We start from the raw sequence: 14,943 nt of genomic DNA, 5'->3' as shown, positions 1-14,943 counted from the left end.
CCACACTGTTGTCTCTGGGTTACGCTAAGAGTAAAATATAAATATAAACTGAAAGTAGTCACACTTTAGAGATACTTACACAATACTTTATTTAGAACCTCTTGATAAATTAAACTTCGGTACGTTTATACCCCAACTGATCTTATGAAATTCCGAAAGTTGAAACGGTTGAATAGAATTTCCACAATTGTTTGAGAATTATTTTCTCGAATACTATAGGCTTTCAGAAAAAATTTATAAGATCAAAAATGTCTTAGAATTAGTCAAAGAATACTCTCTAATTTTTCCAGCATTTTTCGGAATATTTTGAAATTTTCAATTCTGTAATTTTTTGAAAAATTAAAAAAAATTTTCAAAAAATTTCAAAAAATTTTAGAGTGTTCCTTGACAAATTATAAGACATTTTTGTTATATAAAGCTTTTTCCTTAACCTCATAAATTTTGAGAAAAAAATAGTAACCTAAAACGCATTTTTTTTCCAGATTTTGGCATTTCTTCCGCCGTTTTAAAAAAAAAACTTTGAATATAAAAATTTTCTGTTAAAGTTCAACAATTTTGTGCACTCATGGTTGAAGAAATATTTCGATATTGACATATGTTATGGTAGAAAAAAAATTCCAAAAAATTTTTTTTTCGGAATTTCCCTATTTTTTTATAAAAAATCGGCCATATTTAATTATGTAAGCAAAATTTTTGAATTTTGAGCCCGGATTTAGATTCAGCACACCCAAAAACATAAGGTATGGTACCCTGGATCAATTTATTGTTTCGTTTTACAAATGAATTTTGCGATCAAAAATATGTCCAAAAACTGACCTCTTTGGTCGTTAATGGGTTAAAAACTTGAGATTTAGCAGAGGTTGAAAGATAGATGGCTGAAAAAAGTTTAAAAATGACCATTTGTCAACCTTTGAAACAGTCCTGAGAGCTAATATTTAAAGACGATTTTTGCTAATATTTAAAGACCTATAGAATTATTGAATCTTATTATATTTTATCTTTGAACTACGACGTTGGATAGTTGCCAAAAGAGGAAGAAAATGCGATGCTAAATTTAAAATTACTTCTGAATCCAATCTTTATTGTTAATTATTTTTCGTGTATATAGTAATATAAAAATCTATAAGAAAAAATTATTTGTAATCAATGATAAACATGAAATAAAACGAGGTAGCTAGAAAATATGTGTAAGATCTCAGTATGTGACAAGAAATGAATTCCATTGTCAAAAATTTTCTATGCCCGTATGCAAAAAGACATACAGAAGAAGATATAGGCAATCCTGTATAAAAACTTAAACATGCTACAGGATCAATAGGATTCGGTGTTGACCTTGACTAGTAACTTGCTATTATTTATTGCAATTTTTCACTAAGCAATTTAAATCTGACGAAAATGTGTTATGTACATTTTTTTAATATTTTTTCCGGTAGAATCGATTTCCGTAATGAGTTTTGGAAAATAATGACTATTTAGGTAATCTGTTTAATAATTTTTTATGAATAATTGCAAATGGCAAAAGAAAAAACACGGATATTTTTTGGATATGCTATGAATAGCATAGTTAATTTGGTACTATCTTACCTAATTTCAGCATGAGCCTTAATGGATTAATATTCCTAGTTATTAAGAGAAACTGGTATTCTTAGTTATTAAGAAAAAATGGAGATAATAATGTCATATTTTTTTTAAATTGCAAGAGTTTTCAGACAGCATTATATTCTTTATGAGTTTAATATATTTTAATGACATTATTTAATAAATTTAATGACAAATTTTATAAGTAAATTCTTTGTGCTTCGATGGTTGATTGTACTTATCCATGGTTTAAAGAGTTAGTCTTGAATATCTTGAAACACATTATCACAATGTCGTAAAAAGCAAGGAGACAATTAGTTGTGCGCATTATTGAACATACACAGTGTGTGAAAAATAGAGATACAACGTCAACTTGAGTCGAACCAGCTATTTTAATATACCGGGTGTTCCAGACCATCCGTACAGCCATTTTTAAATCGAAAATTCGTGTTTTTGTGAAAAATGTTTTAGATGAAAGTTGTTTACGACAAAGGGGGCCATCTATCTGTATAATTAGTTTTGACCTTGAACGTCGTTTTCACGGTCATTTGAAGGTCGAATTGTTTTTTTAAATGGGAACCCCTATTTTTGACATCGGATTGGAAAAGAGCGGGAAATTTTACGTCCACAAAGATATTTAAAAATTTTTTTTCATGGCTTTGAGAAGGTCGATTTAAGGTCAAATGCTTGAAAAACTGCCTAAAAGCGTTTTTTTAATTTTTAAGATATCGAAAAATGACCTCTACAAAATTTGTTCAGAACAGAGTGGGCCACCCAATGCACCAAAAACCTTTGACCTTAAACCTCATTTTGAAGGTCATTTCAAGGTCGAAGTGTTTTTTGTAATGGAAACCCCTCTTTTTGACCTCTCGGATTCGTACATAGCGCGAAATCCGACGTTTGGATAAGGTATTATGTTGAGTTTCGATTGATCCACGACGTTCATCGCTAAGGTCATGTGAAATTTAGATCCAATATTATTCATGAAACATTACAAAATGTTTTTTACTTCCAAGATCATTTCAAGGTTGCAAACGTAGTACACAAATTTTAGCACTACATCTAGCTAGGAATCAGATTAAACATTGTCGTTTAAATTTTTCATTAATGGTTACTTTTCTGTTATTCTTGTTTATGTTGACAAAAAAGGTAACGTCATTGTAATTCAATAAAAAGAAAATAAATGTTTAATCACTAAAATTTGTGTACTACTTTTTGCAACCTTATAAGTTGTTTTTCAGAATAATTTAAAATTTCTATCTTTTAAAAAGTGTATGGAGTAAATTATGTTTTTTTTATTGAGAGATAATGATTTTTAATTTGTAATTTTAATTTTTTTAATTTGAATGACTAAATGCAATTAATATTTTTTTTATCGATAACAAAATTAATATAACACTTATAATACGTGCTAAAGGACGGTATTTTCTTTTTAGTTGATCGTCTCTTTCAGACCGTTTATCAGTATTGTGGCTTGTTGTTCAAGTAAATTCTCTATGCGGTATATTTAATTACAAATTTGTATAAAACAGTTGTAAAAATTGCAATTTTCATTGCAAAGATCTCTTCTCTCTATTCTCTCTCCGGTTTAATCTCTTGTCCCTGTACTTAGAGAGTCAGTATAGCGCACTCTTACTCTCTACTCCTTCGTCCACTCCTTCCAAATCATTTTAATTTACAATTTTTTCATATTATAAGTCCTGGAGTATTCTAGAACAAACTAAAAGTAGTATATAAGTTGAGTAGTTTTGGTTATATATGATATTGAAAAATGATAACGTAACTTGTTATTATGCTAAACCATGTATGAGGTCAGTCAAATTGTATCAATATTATATTATTTATTGTACGATTAAAGTATGAACTATAGTATTATATGTTTATTCTTAACTGTAACCAATAAAAAGGGAAGAGAAGGGGTCTAGTAATAACGGGGGTGAAGCGGAACAATTTTCAAGATAACCTAAAAAAGGAGATGAACAGAATGGGTCCACTTTCTTATGACTATGTAATATAGTTAGATATATATTCTATAAGAATATACATATATTGAATTTATATTTATAATAAAACAACTATAACATATTCTATAATAAATCCGATTGTACTAAATAGATAGCAATTTTAATATAAAAGAATGAATAACATAAATATAAAGAAAAGTTTTGATCATATAATACGTGTATTGAAGAACATTTATTTCTTATTTTAGGTCAGCCTAATATTCATCCAGGGTTAATTTCAAGTACTGGCCGAACAAGAGTAGCAGTTTCAGCTACAAGCACGCAAGCAGCTCAATTGATTGGTGGAGGAATAACTCCCAATATGTTCACATCGTCTGCAGCACGTTTTATTTAATATCTATATTCGATTTTAATAATTTATTATCATATACTGAAGTTGAATCATTTTTGTACCTGGCAATATGTTATACCAATGAATATAATTTTAAATTTAGCAACATTTATAAAGTTAATCATCTTTATTTATCGTAATATTTAACATAAATATACGTACAATTAATACAATTTTCATTAGTTCCTTTTTTACTAATATCATGTTTTACTTTATTAATATTATTTCTTAACTTATCTACATGCAACATTTTATCTGAAAGGTACTGCACTGCTTATGACAACATAATGTTATATACAGTTTTCAGTTTGTTTTGCAGCTTCCATTTATTTTTAGAATGTATAACGGGGTGTTTATCCTACAAAATGAGAAATTTATTAACGCACAAACTTCCACGATGCAGAGCTAACCGCCGCTTCGTTAAACACGTATAGTTATACGTGTATTCGCCTTAATGTTTGTTACTTTCGTTTAAGTGTCTTCTTTCCAATCGAGTTGAACTCACCTTAAGTTACCTGACTTGTGACACTCGATCTATCTTAAGTGTGAGTGACCTAATGCTTAATCCGACTAGTCCCCTAAGCGAAATTGGATTAGAACTTAATCCTTTATAGATTTATTAAGCTATTAGGAAAACGAAATGACGTAACACTGCGAATAAAATTAATGATGTTTAATTAATAAAAACTGCAGTCTTTTATAAGCCGAAAGACTAACGCACGCGAAATAGGATTTACAATTATTGTTAATAATTCTGTGAGAGAAAGAGACAGAAAGAGAGAGAGAGAATTCGAAAATTGCCGCGAAATCTAACGCTCGACGCGAATACAAAAAATTACACTCGCGATAGACAAAATACTGTCGGAAGTATTTTGTCGCGCAATTATAGGGAGGTACACCTAGCCTACGGTACAATTACGGTGATCAGCCGTAATTGTAGAAGAAAATCAACGGTGCTCCTTGAATCAATCAGCTGTGCTGCCTCGATTACAAATATCTACTGCTTTTGTTGCTGCTGCCTTAAATGCTGCTGCTGTGATGCTGCTTGCTATCACTCGCGCACTCTCCAAATTATTCAGGAAACTTTATAGCAAATAACGGCAAAATACTATGCAAAAGTATAGGCGGTACTTTCTCAAAAGCAGCTATGGCTTAACTGTCTATTTTTAAACCCTCGCGCGACCTCTCTCTCTCTTAGTCGTTCGAACTAACATCGCGAGTAGATGAATCGCGAACGGGTCGATTAATCGAATCGACTACCGTTGCAAATGACAAATGTGTTTCTTTATTGACATTTTTCTTAATTACAAAAAGTATTATAACATTCTTAGTTTTTTTTAAACAATCAAATTTCAAGTTTCAGATTGCAGAGAAAATACAGAATAAAATAATAACCAATATAAATATTAACGTTGATTTAAAGAAGAAAGTTGTATTATTACTATCGTCACATGGAATTGAAAGAATTCTTACAATTAGAAATTAATTTGAAGTATTATGAATAGTAACTTTTACATTAATATTCTGCAAATAAATTTTTGCCCCAAAAAGATTGGATAATTGCAACATTTTTACAATTCTCTATCTCACAATGCGTTGAACAGGCATGTCCAAAGCTAAAACTAATATGGTCTTCGAAATTACCGGGTCGATTTACAAAATATCTACCTTTACGACACGAATAGATTTTCATATCATTAATTATGAACCAAAGATTCTAATTTAATTAAATTGAATATATTATTATATTATTTCTCAAATGTAAATTTTTTCCATGTATGAATCCTATAGACATCTAATGACTGAATGTTTCAAGTCAATCCTGTAGATATCATTTTGAAATATACTGTTTTATCACATAGCATAACTTCTCTTACGGAAGGTGAACAATGATACTCCACAAATCAATGAATAGCATACTTATAGGTCCAATGTGAGAAAAATATACTTCTTTTAACCATGTTATAAACAGTTCTGTAAATTTTTATTTTATTTAAATATATCTTGCAAAATAATAAGTTTTCAAGATTTCGAGGATATAACATACGAGGTGTGATCAAAAAGTAAGGTGAATTTTGAAATTTAGCGGGCTACGTCCGTTCGATCTTCGATTTTTTAATTTGGTTATGTCGGTACGCTCGTCTAGAACATATGTTCCAAATTTCAGCTTTGTAGTATGTTTGGTTTGTTTGTGAGAGGCATCAAGGTTAGAAGTGTTTTGCGTGCTCCACGATTTGCTGCTGTCTAAAAACATGGATCAAAGAGTTTGCATTAAATTTTGTGTGAAAAATGGAATCAAATGTTCCAAAACACTTGAAATGCTGAAAGTGGCATACGGTGAGTCTACTTTAAGCCAAAAAAATGTTTACAAGTGTGTAACGGGGTATAACCGTTTAATTATTATGTCGCGTGATTGCACTAAGGGGACACGCGCGAATCGTTAATGCTCACTACTATTACGGGAGAGCACGAGAAAGCATACGCCAGTCAACCGATAATCGTTTATAACCTAAACTAAATTGAGTGGAAGCTATGTGAGATGAGAGAATCAATGAAAACACTTGTTAGTAAGGTAAATCGGATCTTTTATTATCCCTCAAAATTCACAAAAGGTCGGCCCGCGCGTTTGTTTACATGCACGCTCGCTCGTCGACAACACGCTTTGCCGGGACGCTCACTGCTCTTTGTTATTAGAGCCGCTACATGCACGCCTCGAGAGTTAGTATCAAGTTATTATTTTATGCTCGCGATCGCGAAATGAAGCTGGCCAGCTTACCTTATAATTGCGGGCGATCGGAGACAATCACAGCAAATCGCACAACACGGAACAGTCGCTTATTGTTTTGTTCGCGGGACGCGAAAGCGCGCACACACTGGTTTCGCCCTCGATGGCGAAACCTCACACACTCTCTCTCTCTCTCGATCTGGCCTCTGGCTCGTAGCTGGGTAGCTCCTTGGCGGCTGCAATCCGGGGTCACCAATTACTGCTGTTTTGAAGCGGGTGGATGTCAAGGGCACGTGAATTATCGATAGCGGTAACGAAAGCGGGCGGACGCTAAGATGATCTAGGCTTCACTAGTTCGAATTCTATCGCGCGCGTTCCGTCTGCTCGCGTGCCGAATTCCTTCGTTACCTATTTCGTCCCCCCGGGAGGTGCTGCCCTCACAGACAGCAATTAAGTTAAATAATCAGCGCTAATTTGACGTTTACCGTCACAGCCCCCTTCCAGTCTGGACCTATAGGGTCCTCGACGATAATTCCATTAGCGCTGTCCCTTCCGAGGAGGAAAAGAGAGAGGATAATAAAGGATTATAGTCCACGTGATGTTTACTTCCATCTTTATTCGCCGGGTAGTATAACGGTTGCCCTGCCCACGAGGGCAGGGGAAGATCACCTGGCTGGTCTCCCGGGTAATTCTGCGCCCTGGTCATCCAATGGATGATGTCGGGGCCTTCAGCGGGATAGATCCCGCTGGGGGTCCGGGTAGCGGCGTGGTATCGCCGTGCGTGATACCGGGAATCGTGAGCTCGCACCCGTGCTTGCTCCACCTCTTCTCTTCGGGCACTTATAAGGTGCAAGGCGGCATGTACCACCCCTTCAATGGCGGGACCCATATCCAGGTCGATGAGGGCGGCTGCCGCTTGCTCGAATTGTTCGAGCTTAATCTGCATCCTGTAATTATCCAGCAAGTTAGTATCCTGAATAGTTTTGGATATCGAAGGTGGGCGCCTGTTCGGCTGCCCAGGGCCTTCGTCGCCGGAGTCGAAGGTGGGGTCCTTGGCGTCGGTCTCCCAGGTCCTTCGTTCGCTGTGTTTCATGCGTTCACGGTTGGTGTTCTCGGTGGCCTGCCCCTCTTCCTTTTCCCGACGATGGAAGGAGGGGCTCGAGTAGTCTGTTGATGTTGCGTACTGTATGTAGTTAGCGCACACTCACGAGGTTTCCCTCGCGGGCGCTTCATCGTGTTAGTAGAAGAAGTATCTATTGGGACTCGGCTGGTGGGATTACGACGAGTACGGCGAGATGATTTCGGAGTTGTCGCGTCGTCATTTCGGAGTGTATTATCTGAAGTGTCGGCGCTCCCGTTTCCGTGTATCGATGTATCGCTCGCGTTGGGCGGGACGCTTATCGCCTCGGTTCCCTCGGCGGTAGCGGTCTCGTCGTCGTTTTCGGGTCTCGTGTTCGGGTCCCATTTTCCGGTATATCGTCATCTCGTCCATAATAGGGTTTAAGGTCCTTCGCATGGATTAGCTCCGTGACCTCCTCCTGTTGGTTGGCGAGGCGATATGAGTTGGGACCGAGTACCTTCGTGACGATAAAGGGGCCGATGAATTTGGGTGCTAGTTTCGCGGAGATGCCCTGCGCCGCGCAGGACAGTATGCGATTCTTTTTCCACACCCAATCACCTTCCTTGAACCTGTGGGCCCTGTGTTTAGTATTGTAGTACTTAAACTGCCTCAGGGACTCATCCGAGGCGCTCTCGTGAGCTTGCTGAATGGCGGAGCGGCTATTCTGCATGTGCTCGTTCCATTGCCCGATTCGAAGCAAACTCTCTTCTTGCTCAGCGAGCTCGTCCATCCGTTTCCGGAGAGTATTCGGGGCTCCCGGTTGTCTGCCGTAATTGAGCATGGCCGGACTAACCCCGGTGGAACTATGGACGGCCGTGTTCAACGCGAACATGAGTTCGGGTAGCGCTCGGTCCCATTCCCTATGATTTCCCCGCAGATACGACGTTATCATCGTTTTCAAGGTGCGGTTAACCCTTTCCGTAGGGTTAGCCTGCGGGGTATAGGTCGGGGTGAAGGTCCGTTTTATCCCCTGATCTCTCAGGTACCCATCCACCAACTGATTACGGAACTCGGTGCCGTTGTCGGACAAGAAGATCTTCGGTGTGCCGAAACGTAGGATTATTCGTTCCCTAAGTTCCTTCACGATCGTCTTGCCGTTAGCACTACGTATAGGTATACATTCGATCCATCGTGTGAATACGTCGATGAATACCAGGACGTATTCGTGCCCTCGTGGGCTCTTCGGAAAGGGTCCGGCGATATCGCCCGCGACCACTTGCCAAGGCATAGACCATGTTCGGTCCTGCATGAGCCCGCGCGGTGGTCGCTGCTCGACCTTACACTGTTGGCAGACCTGGCACTTTTGGACGTATCCCTTCACATCCGTGTACATTCCCGGCCAGTAATAGGACTGGGCGACACGGGCGAAAGTCTTCTCGCGTCCTAAGTGTCCTGCTGTCTCTAGGTCGTGATTTTCGAACAGCACCGCTTTGCGTTCTTCCGGGGGCACGACGAGTTTCCATTCGTCGCCATATCCGTCTCCTCCTTGATGATCAAGATTCGGCTTTTGGTGATACATCACCCGGCCGACAACTTTCCAGTTCGGGTATTGTTCCGGTTGGCTTTCGACGCGTCGGAATTGATCCGTGTACCAGGCGCTGTCCCTTGGCTTCGGCTGGTCCATTGCGCCAACCTCTGCCCTCGTGGGCTCGAAAGCGCGTGATAAGGCGTCGGGCAATACGTTGTCTGCCCCCTTTCGATATTCGATCTCGAAAGTATGGCCTTGAAGTTGTAAGGCCCATCGGGCGAGACGTCCAATTGGATTCTTCAGGTTGTATAGCCATTTCAGGCTATTGTGATCAGTTACCACCGTGAACGAGTACGCTTCTATGTATGGGCGAAACTTTTGGATAGCCCACACGACCGCCAAGCATTCGCGCTCCGTAGCTGAGTAGTTTTGCTCAGCCGGATTAAGGACTCTGCTAGCGTACTCTATGATTCGGTCGCCGTCTCCTGCTTTTTGTATCAGGACGGCCCCGATTCCGGTAGCGCTAGCATCTGTCTCCAGCACGTATTGCCCATCGGGTTCCGGTAATCCCAGGCATGGTGCGGACATCATGAGTGCCTTAATTTTGGCGAAGGCTTGTTCCTGTTCCTCTCCCCACACATATTCGCTCTTTTTTCCTGTTAACCTCGTTAACGGTTGAGCGTGCGTGGGGAAGTCGGTCAAGAATCTGCGGTACCATGAAGCAACCCCCAGGAAGGTGCGCAGCTGTCGCACGTTTCCTGGCCGTGGGTACTCCATGATAGAGCGCACCTTTTCAGGGTCTGGCCTGATCCCCTCGCGGTTGATCAGCAGGCCGAGGTATTTGGCTTCAGACTTGCAGAAGACGCTTTTCTCCCGATTGATTGAGAGGCCAGCTTCGCACACCCTGTCAATACGGTTTTTAGATGTCGTAGGTGATCCTCGAAACTGGACGATACCACTATGATATCGTCCAAATAGGCGAAGGCAAATTCGCCTAATTCGGGACCGATCACACTATCGATCAACCGCTGGAAGGTGGCGCCGGCGTACGAGAGACCGAACGGCATCCGTACGAACTGGTAATGTCCCAGTCCGGGTACGGTAAAGGCCGTAATCGGTCGAGACTCGATCTTGAGTGGGATCTGGTGATACGCGCTACTGAGGTCGAGCGTAGATATATGGCGCGCATTTCGCAAACGCCTTAGTATATCTTGCATAAACGGCAAGGGATACGCATTCGGCTCGGTGACTTTATTGACCTTTCGGAAGTCAATACAAAATCTGTATGAGCCGTCCTTCTTGCGTATCATGACCACTGGGCACGACCAGCCACTGTCGGCTGGTTCGATTACCCCTTGGGTCAATATTTCCCTTACCAGTTTATGCATTTCCTGCTCGACCTTGTGCGATACTGGATAGTAACGCTGTTTAATTGGCTTCGTATCACCGACCCGAATCTCGTGTTCGATGCCTGCCGCACATCCCAAGCCCGTCGGGGCTCGGGATAGGGCCTCGTCGATGGTCTTCCGCAGCATGGTCTGTTGTGTAGCCGTAACCTCGGCTAGCCCGATTGTGGCTAATCTCGGACCAGCCTCCAAGCTAGCTACTTCTAGCTCCATTTTGGCCTGCGATCCCTTGAACAGCAACGTGTTATCGTCTGGATCAAGTACCGCTCTGAACAACCTGATGAAATTCACTCCTAAAATACATTCTTCGACGAGGGTAGGGAGGATGGCTACTCTCGTCGGCATCGTCAATCCTCCCACGGTGAAAGGTAGCATGGCGTGACCGCTGATCGTTAACTTACGACCGTCTGGTAATCCTGCTGTTCCCGCGTGGGTGGTATCTAATCTGACGCCTAGCACAGACGCTATTTGTAAAGCATTACTACCCATGGCTGTGGTGGAAGCTCCCGGATCATAGAGGGCCCGTATTTGGAAGTCCCCTATTTTCACCGGTAGCCACCAACGCGTCTCCTGTTCCGGGGAATATCGGGAAACAGTTGCGGCGGCTCCACAGCTTTGCTCTTTATTCGTTATAGCGCTAACCATTGTACTCTTGCGTGGTCGAGTGGCGTTACTTGTCGTCCGAACCCCTTTGGTTCGGGCGATCGGAGTTTCCATGAGGTTCTTCTTCGACGGTTTATTTGCCTTAGCCCGTGCCCCCGAGGGCGTGTGCGATCCGTACGTCACTGCCTCGGCTGGTCTAGGGTCTTTGGCTTTACCAGTGTCGTAACCTTTCTTCTCCGAACGCACTCTTCCACCACGCTTATCTTTGGCGTGAGCAATGGAGTTCTCGTCCTCGACGCCCAACACGCTCGCTGTTAACGGCGTGGGCTATGTTGGCGGAGGCCGCGAGACCTCTTTAACGGGGTTTGGGTTATTGGATGAAGGAGTGGGATCAACCCCACCTATCCACTCCTTTGGTCGTTTCCCTTATTACACTGGGGACAGAACTTCCTATAATAACCCAGTAGGCCGCACTCGGCACATTTGATCGGCCCAGAGAATTCTCTTCCTCGTTTACGGGGAGTCTCCGGCCTTTTACTTCGGTCCTCGGAAGTCGAACTTTTATCGGTGCGGTTACTCTTCATTTCCGCCGATATTTCCTTAAGGGATAACAGCATTTGGTTGAATACGTCGGTGGGAGGAACCTTCTTCTCACCATCGACGGCTTCCAGACTCGGGTTAGGTGCTGCCCCCGGGGGCGTCGGTGTGTAGACGACCTGGTGCGTCACCTTCTCGAGTACCTTCTCCATGCGGTCCAATCTATCGCTGACTTCCGGTTTATCACCGGACATGGAAGCCACTTTCCCTTTACGAGCCTTGCTCGCGTCGGTGCGGGGATGATATGCCACCTCAGGATACAAAGTCGACTGAGGGTCTGGCATCGTCCGCTCCATCCTCCGCTGATGCAAGTTGTGCTGGGCCGTCATGGCCAGGACGTTTAGGGTTCGTACGGAGTCCACTTCTGATCTCCGTATTTGGCTTTGGATTTCCGGTAGGAGGTTGGTATGAAGCAGGTCTAGCTGACTCTCGTGCGTCATCCTGGGGTTTAGCCGACTCATTATGCCCATCAGGTTCGCGATGTACACGTTCGCGGGTTCGTCTGGCCCTGATATCGGCCTTGTACCTCTTTGGTTAGACGTTGCTGCTGTTGCCTGCTAGTTCCAAACCACGCTCTGGCGTCTGCCTCGAAATCCGCGTAGGAGAACCATTCATTCCGCATTGCCTCAAACCAGACGAGGGCAGGACCGGCGAGTAGCTCGGAGACAGCCGTGAGCATCTCGTCTTCCGTGAGTCCAGCGCTGCTCCTCGAGTTGTCTAATCTCGTTAAGAAGGTGTCGATGCTCGCGTTGCCTTCTCCGGAGAACCTGAGCTTCCATCCCCTGACGATGCGGCCGACGTCCCTTGTTGTGGATAACGGGCTTGACGTCTGTTGGGATGACCACATGCTCGGCGGGTGGTTGTTCACTTCAGCATTAACTCCACCGAGTTGATGCTGTCCACCCTCTCCAAAAGGGGGCGTTCGGCGGGGGGTCCTGTCGGGGGCCCCCGTGGGCCTCGGTCCGGGTCCGGCTGGAGTGCTCTGGGGTAGCCTTGCGTCGTAGTGGCATGTGAATGTGTCCTGGAATGCGACACTCCTACGCGTGTTTTCGGGTTGTGGTTCCTCATTGGAACTGTTCGACTCGTCTTGCCGCATAATTTTGTTTACGGCACTCTCCAGTTCCGTGATCCTGGTTGCTAGGTTGTCCATGTGTTCCTGCACCCTGATGTTGGTCTGGACGATTTCTTGCATTACTTGGGTTAGGTCAGACGCATTTCTATTTCGTGAGTCTTGTACCTCCCATTTCCTCTCATGTTCCCTGCACCGGAAAATGAGGTCTTGAACCATTACCGCGAATGCCGGCGGGAGTCTGAATTGGCTGCCATCATCAGCCGTAATAGTAATTTCCTTATTACTATTTGATTTTTCTCCGCTGTCCAGGGCATTCGCGATGTTTATCGCGGTTTTTTGAACTCGCGATATTACGTCCGCACTCTGTAGTAGCTGGGCTAGCGGGTGTTCTCCTTCCTGCTCGGATGCTGTGTGTTCCTGGCATAGGGATGCAATTAGCTCCGAGCGTAGGGCGGCTCTTTTGGCTGGACTGCTGTTTTGGTGTTCGGCTTCCGCGAAATCTGTTGCGGAATAGTCGCCGAGTAGCCAGTTGTGTAGTCGTGCAGCTCTCGAGAGCTTGCTCCCGCTAGTTTTGAGCTCCAGCTGGTCGAGGTATTCTTCTACTTCCTCCTCCTGGAGCGTCCATACCCAATTTTCTACTTCAGTCTGAGTGCGGTCCATGATTTGTTGTTAGGTTACTTGCGGTTGACTTTTATGTAAATTTACAGGTATGTTACGCGCGTGCGAGTGTTATATTAAAATTCGTGCGCCGAATTGAAAAATAAAAAAAAATTTTATTTGTCAGCACTGGGCTTGATCAAGGGCGCTTTACGGATTAATTGCCGAAAGATTCTTTGCTCGTCAATACGCAATATAATGATCCTACCTATCAGGCGTACTAACTGTTTGTTAGCACGGCTTTGTGAGTTAGTATCTAAAATATTGTGATGAGCGTTGTGCGTAAACACCAATAACCGCTGTTAATAATATTAAAAAAAAAACATTTACGTTATGACAATATGATATCAAATAAAATTATTCAGTTTAATCAATTTCGTTCGAAAATTGCCGGTGTTAGTTTTCCGCGGGCCAACGGGTATAATATTATTTACGGCAACTTTCAAAATTCGTTGGTATTTACGCTCGAGAATCTTTCGGTCGCACTCGCACGCGTTCACAGTCAATGTTTACAATTTTTCGCCGCGGCGGGCCTTCGCAAGCTAGCTAACAGGCTTTGTTTACTATTGTGGCTTACGGTGTCGAGTGCGCACAACAACACTTGACTGCCACCTGAGCTACTGGTTGACCGAGCGCAAGGTTAATATTAAGAACCGGTGTTTTGCACTATCAAAAACACCGTAGATTCTTTAACGTTGGGCGCCATGTAACGGGGTATAACCGTTTAATTATTATGTCGCGTGATTGCACTAAGGGGACACGCGCGAATCGTTAATGCTCACTACTATTACGGGAGAGCACGAGAAAGCATACGCCAGTCAACCGATAATCGTTTATAACCTAAACTAAATTGAGTGGAAGCTATGTGAGATGAGAGAATCAATGAAAACACTTGTTAGTAAGGTAAATCGGATCTTTTATTATCCCTCAAAATTCACAAAAGGTCGGCCCGCGCGTTTGTTTACATGCACGCTCGCTCGTCGACAACACGCTTTGCCGGGACGCTCACTGCTCTTTGTTATTAGAGCCGCTACATGCACGCCTCGAGAGTTAGTATCAAGTTATTATTTTATGCTCGCGATCGCGAAATGAAGCTGGCCAGCTTACCTTATAATTGCGGGCGATCGGAGACAATCACAGCAAATCGCACAACACGGAACAGTCGCTTATTGTTTTGTTCGCGGTACGCGAAAGCGCGCACACACTGGTTTCGCCCTCGATGGCGAAACCTCACACACTCTCTCTCTCTCTCTCGATCTGGCCTCTGGCTCGTAGCTGGGTAGCTCCTTGGCGGCTGCAATCCGGGGTCACCAATTACTGCTGTTTTGAAGCGGGTGGATGTCAAGGGCACGTGAATTATCG

The 14,943-nt window shown here is 42.8% G+C and overlaps 1 protein-coding gene across 2 annotated transcripts in view; it reads left to right on the top strand.

Annotated features, from left to right (window-relative positions):
• The window catches only part of LOC131662821 (histone-arginine methyltransferase CARMER), a 446,976-nt gene extending 442,945 nt beyond the window's left edge, over positions 1 to 4,031 (top strand). For both annotated transcript variants that reach the window (XM_058932892.1, XM_058932812.1), the window contains exon 7: positions 3,791 to 4,031. In XM_058932892.1, the coding sequence (XP_058788875.1) occupies positions 3,791 to 3,936 (146 nt within the window). In that variant the 3' untranslated portion in view covers positions 3,937 to 4,031. The remainder of the gene's footprint in view (positions 1 to 3,790) is intronic.
• The last annotated feature ends 10,912 nt before the right edge of the window (positions 4,032 to 14,943 follow it).

This window comes from Phymastichus coffea, unplaced genomic scaffold, assembly GCF_024137745.1.
Source record: "Phymastichus coffea isolate CEN01 unplaced genomic scaffold, Cenicafe_Pcof_1.1 PCOF00001, whole genome shotgun sequence".
In the NCBI taxonomy this organism is placed as follows: domain Eukaryota; kingdom Metazoa; phylum Arthropoda; class Insecta; order Hymenoptera; family Eulophidae; genus Phymastichus; species Phymastichus coffea.
Note: the sequence above shows the minus strand (reverse complement) of the source record. Positions and strands in the feature narration are given on the sequence as shown.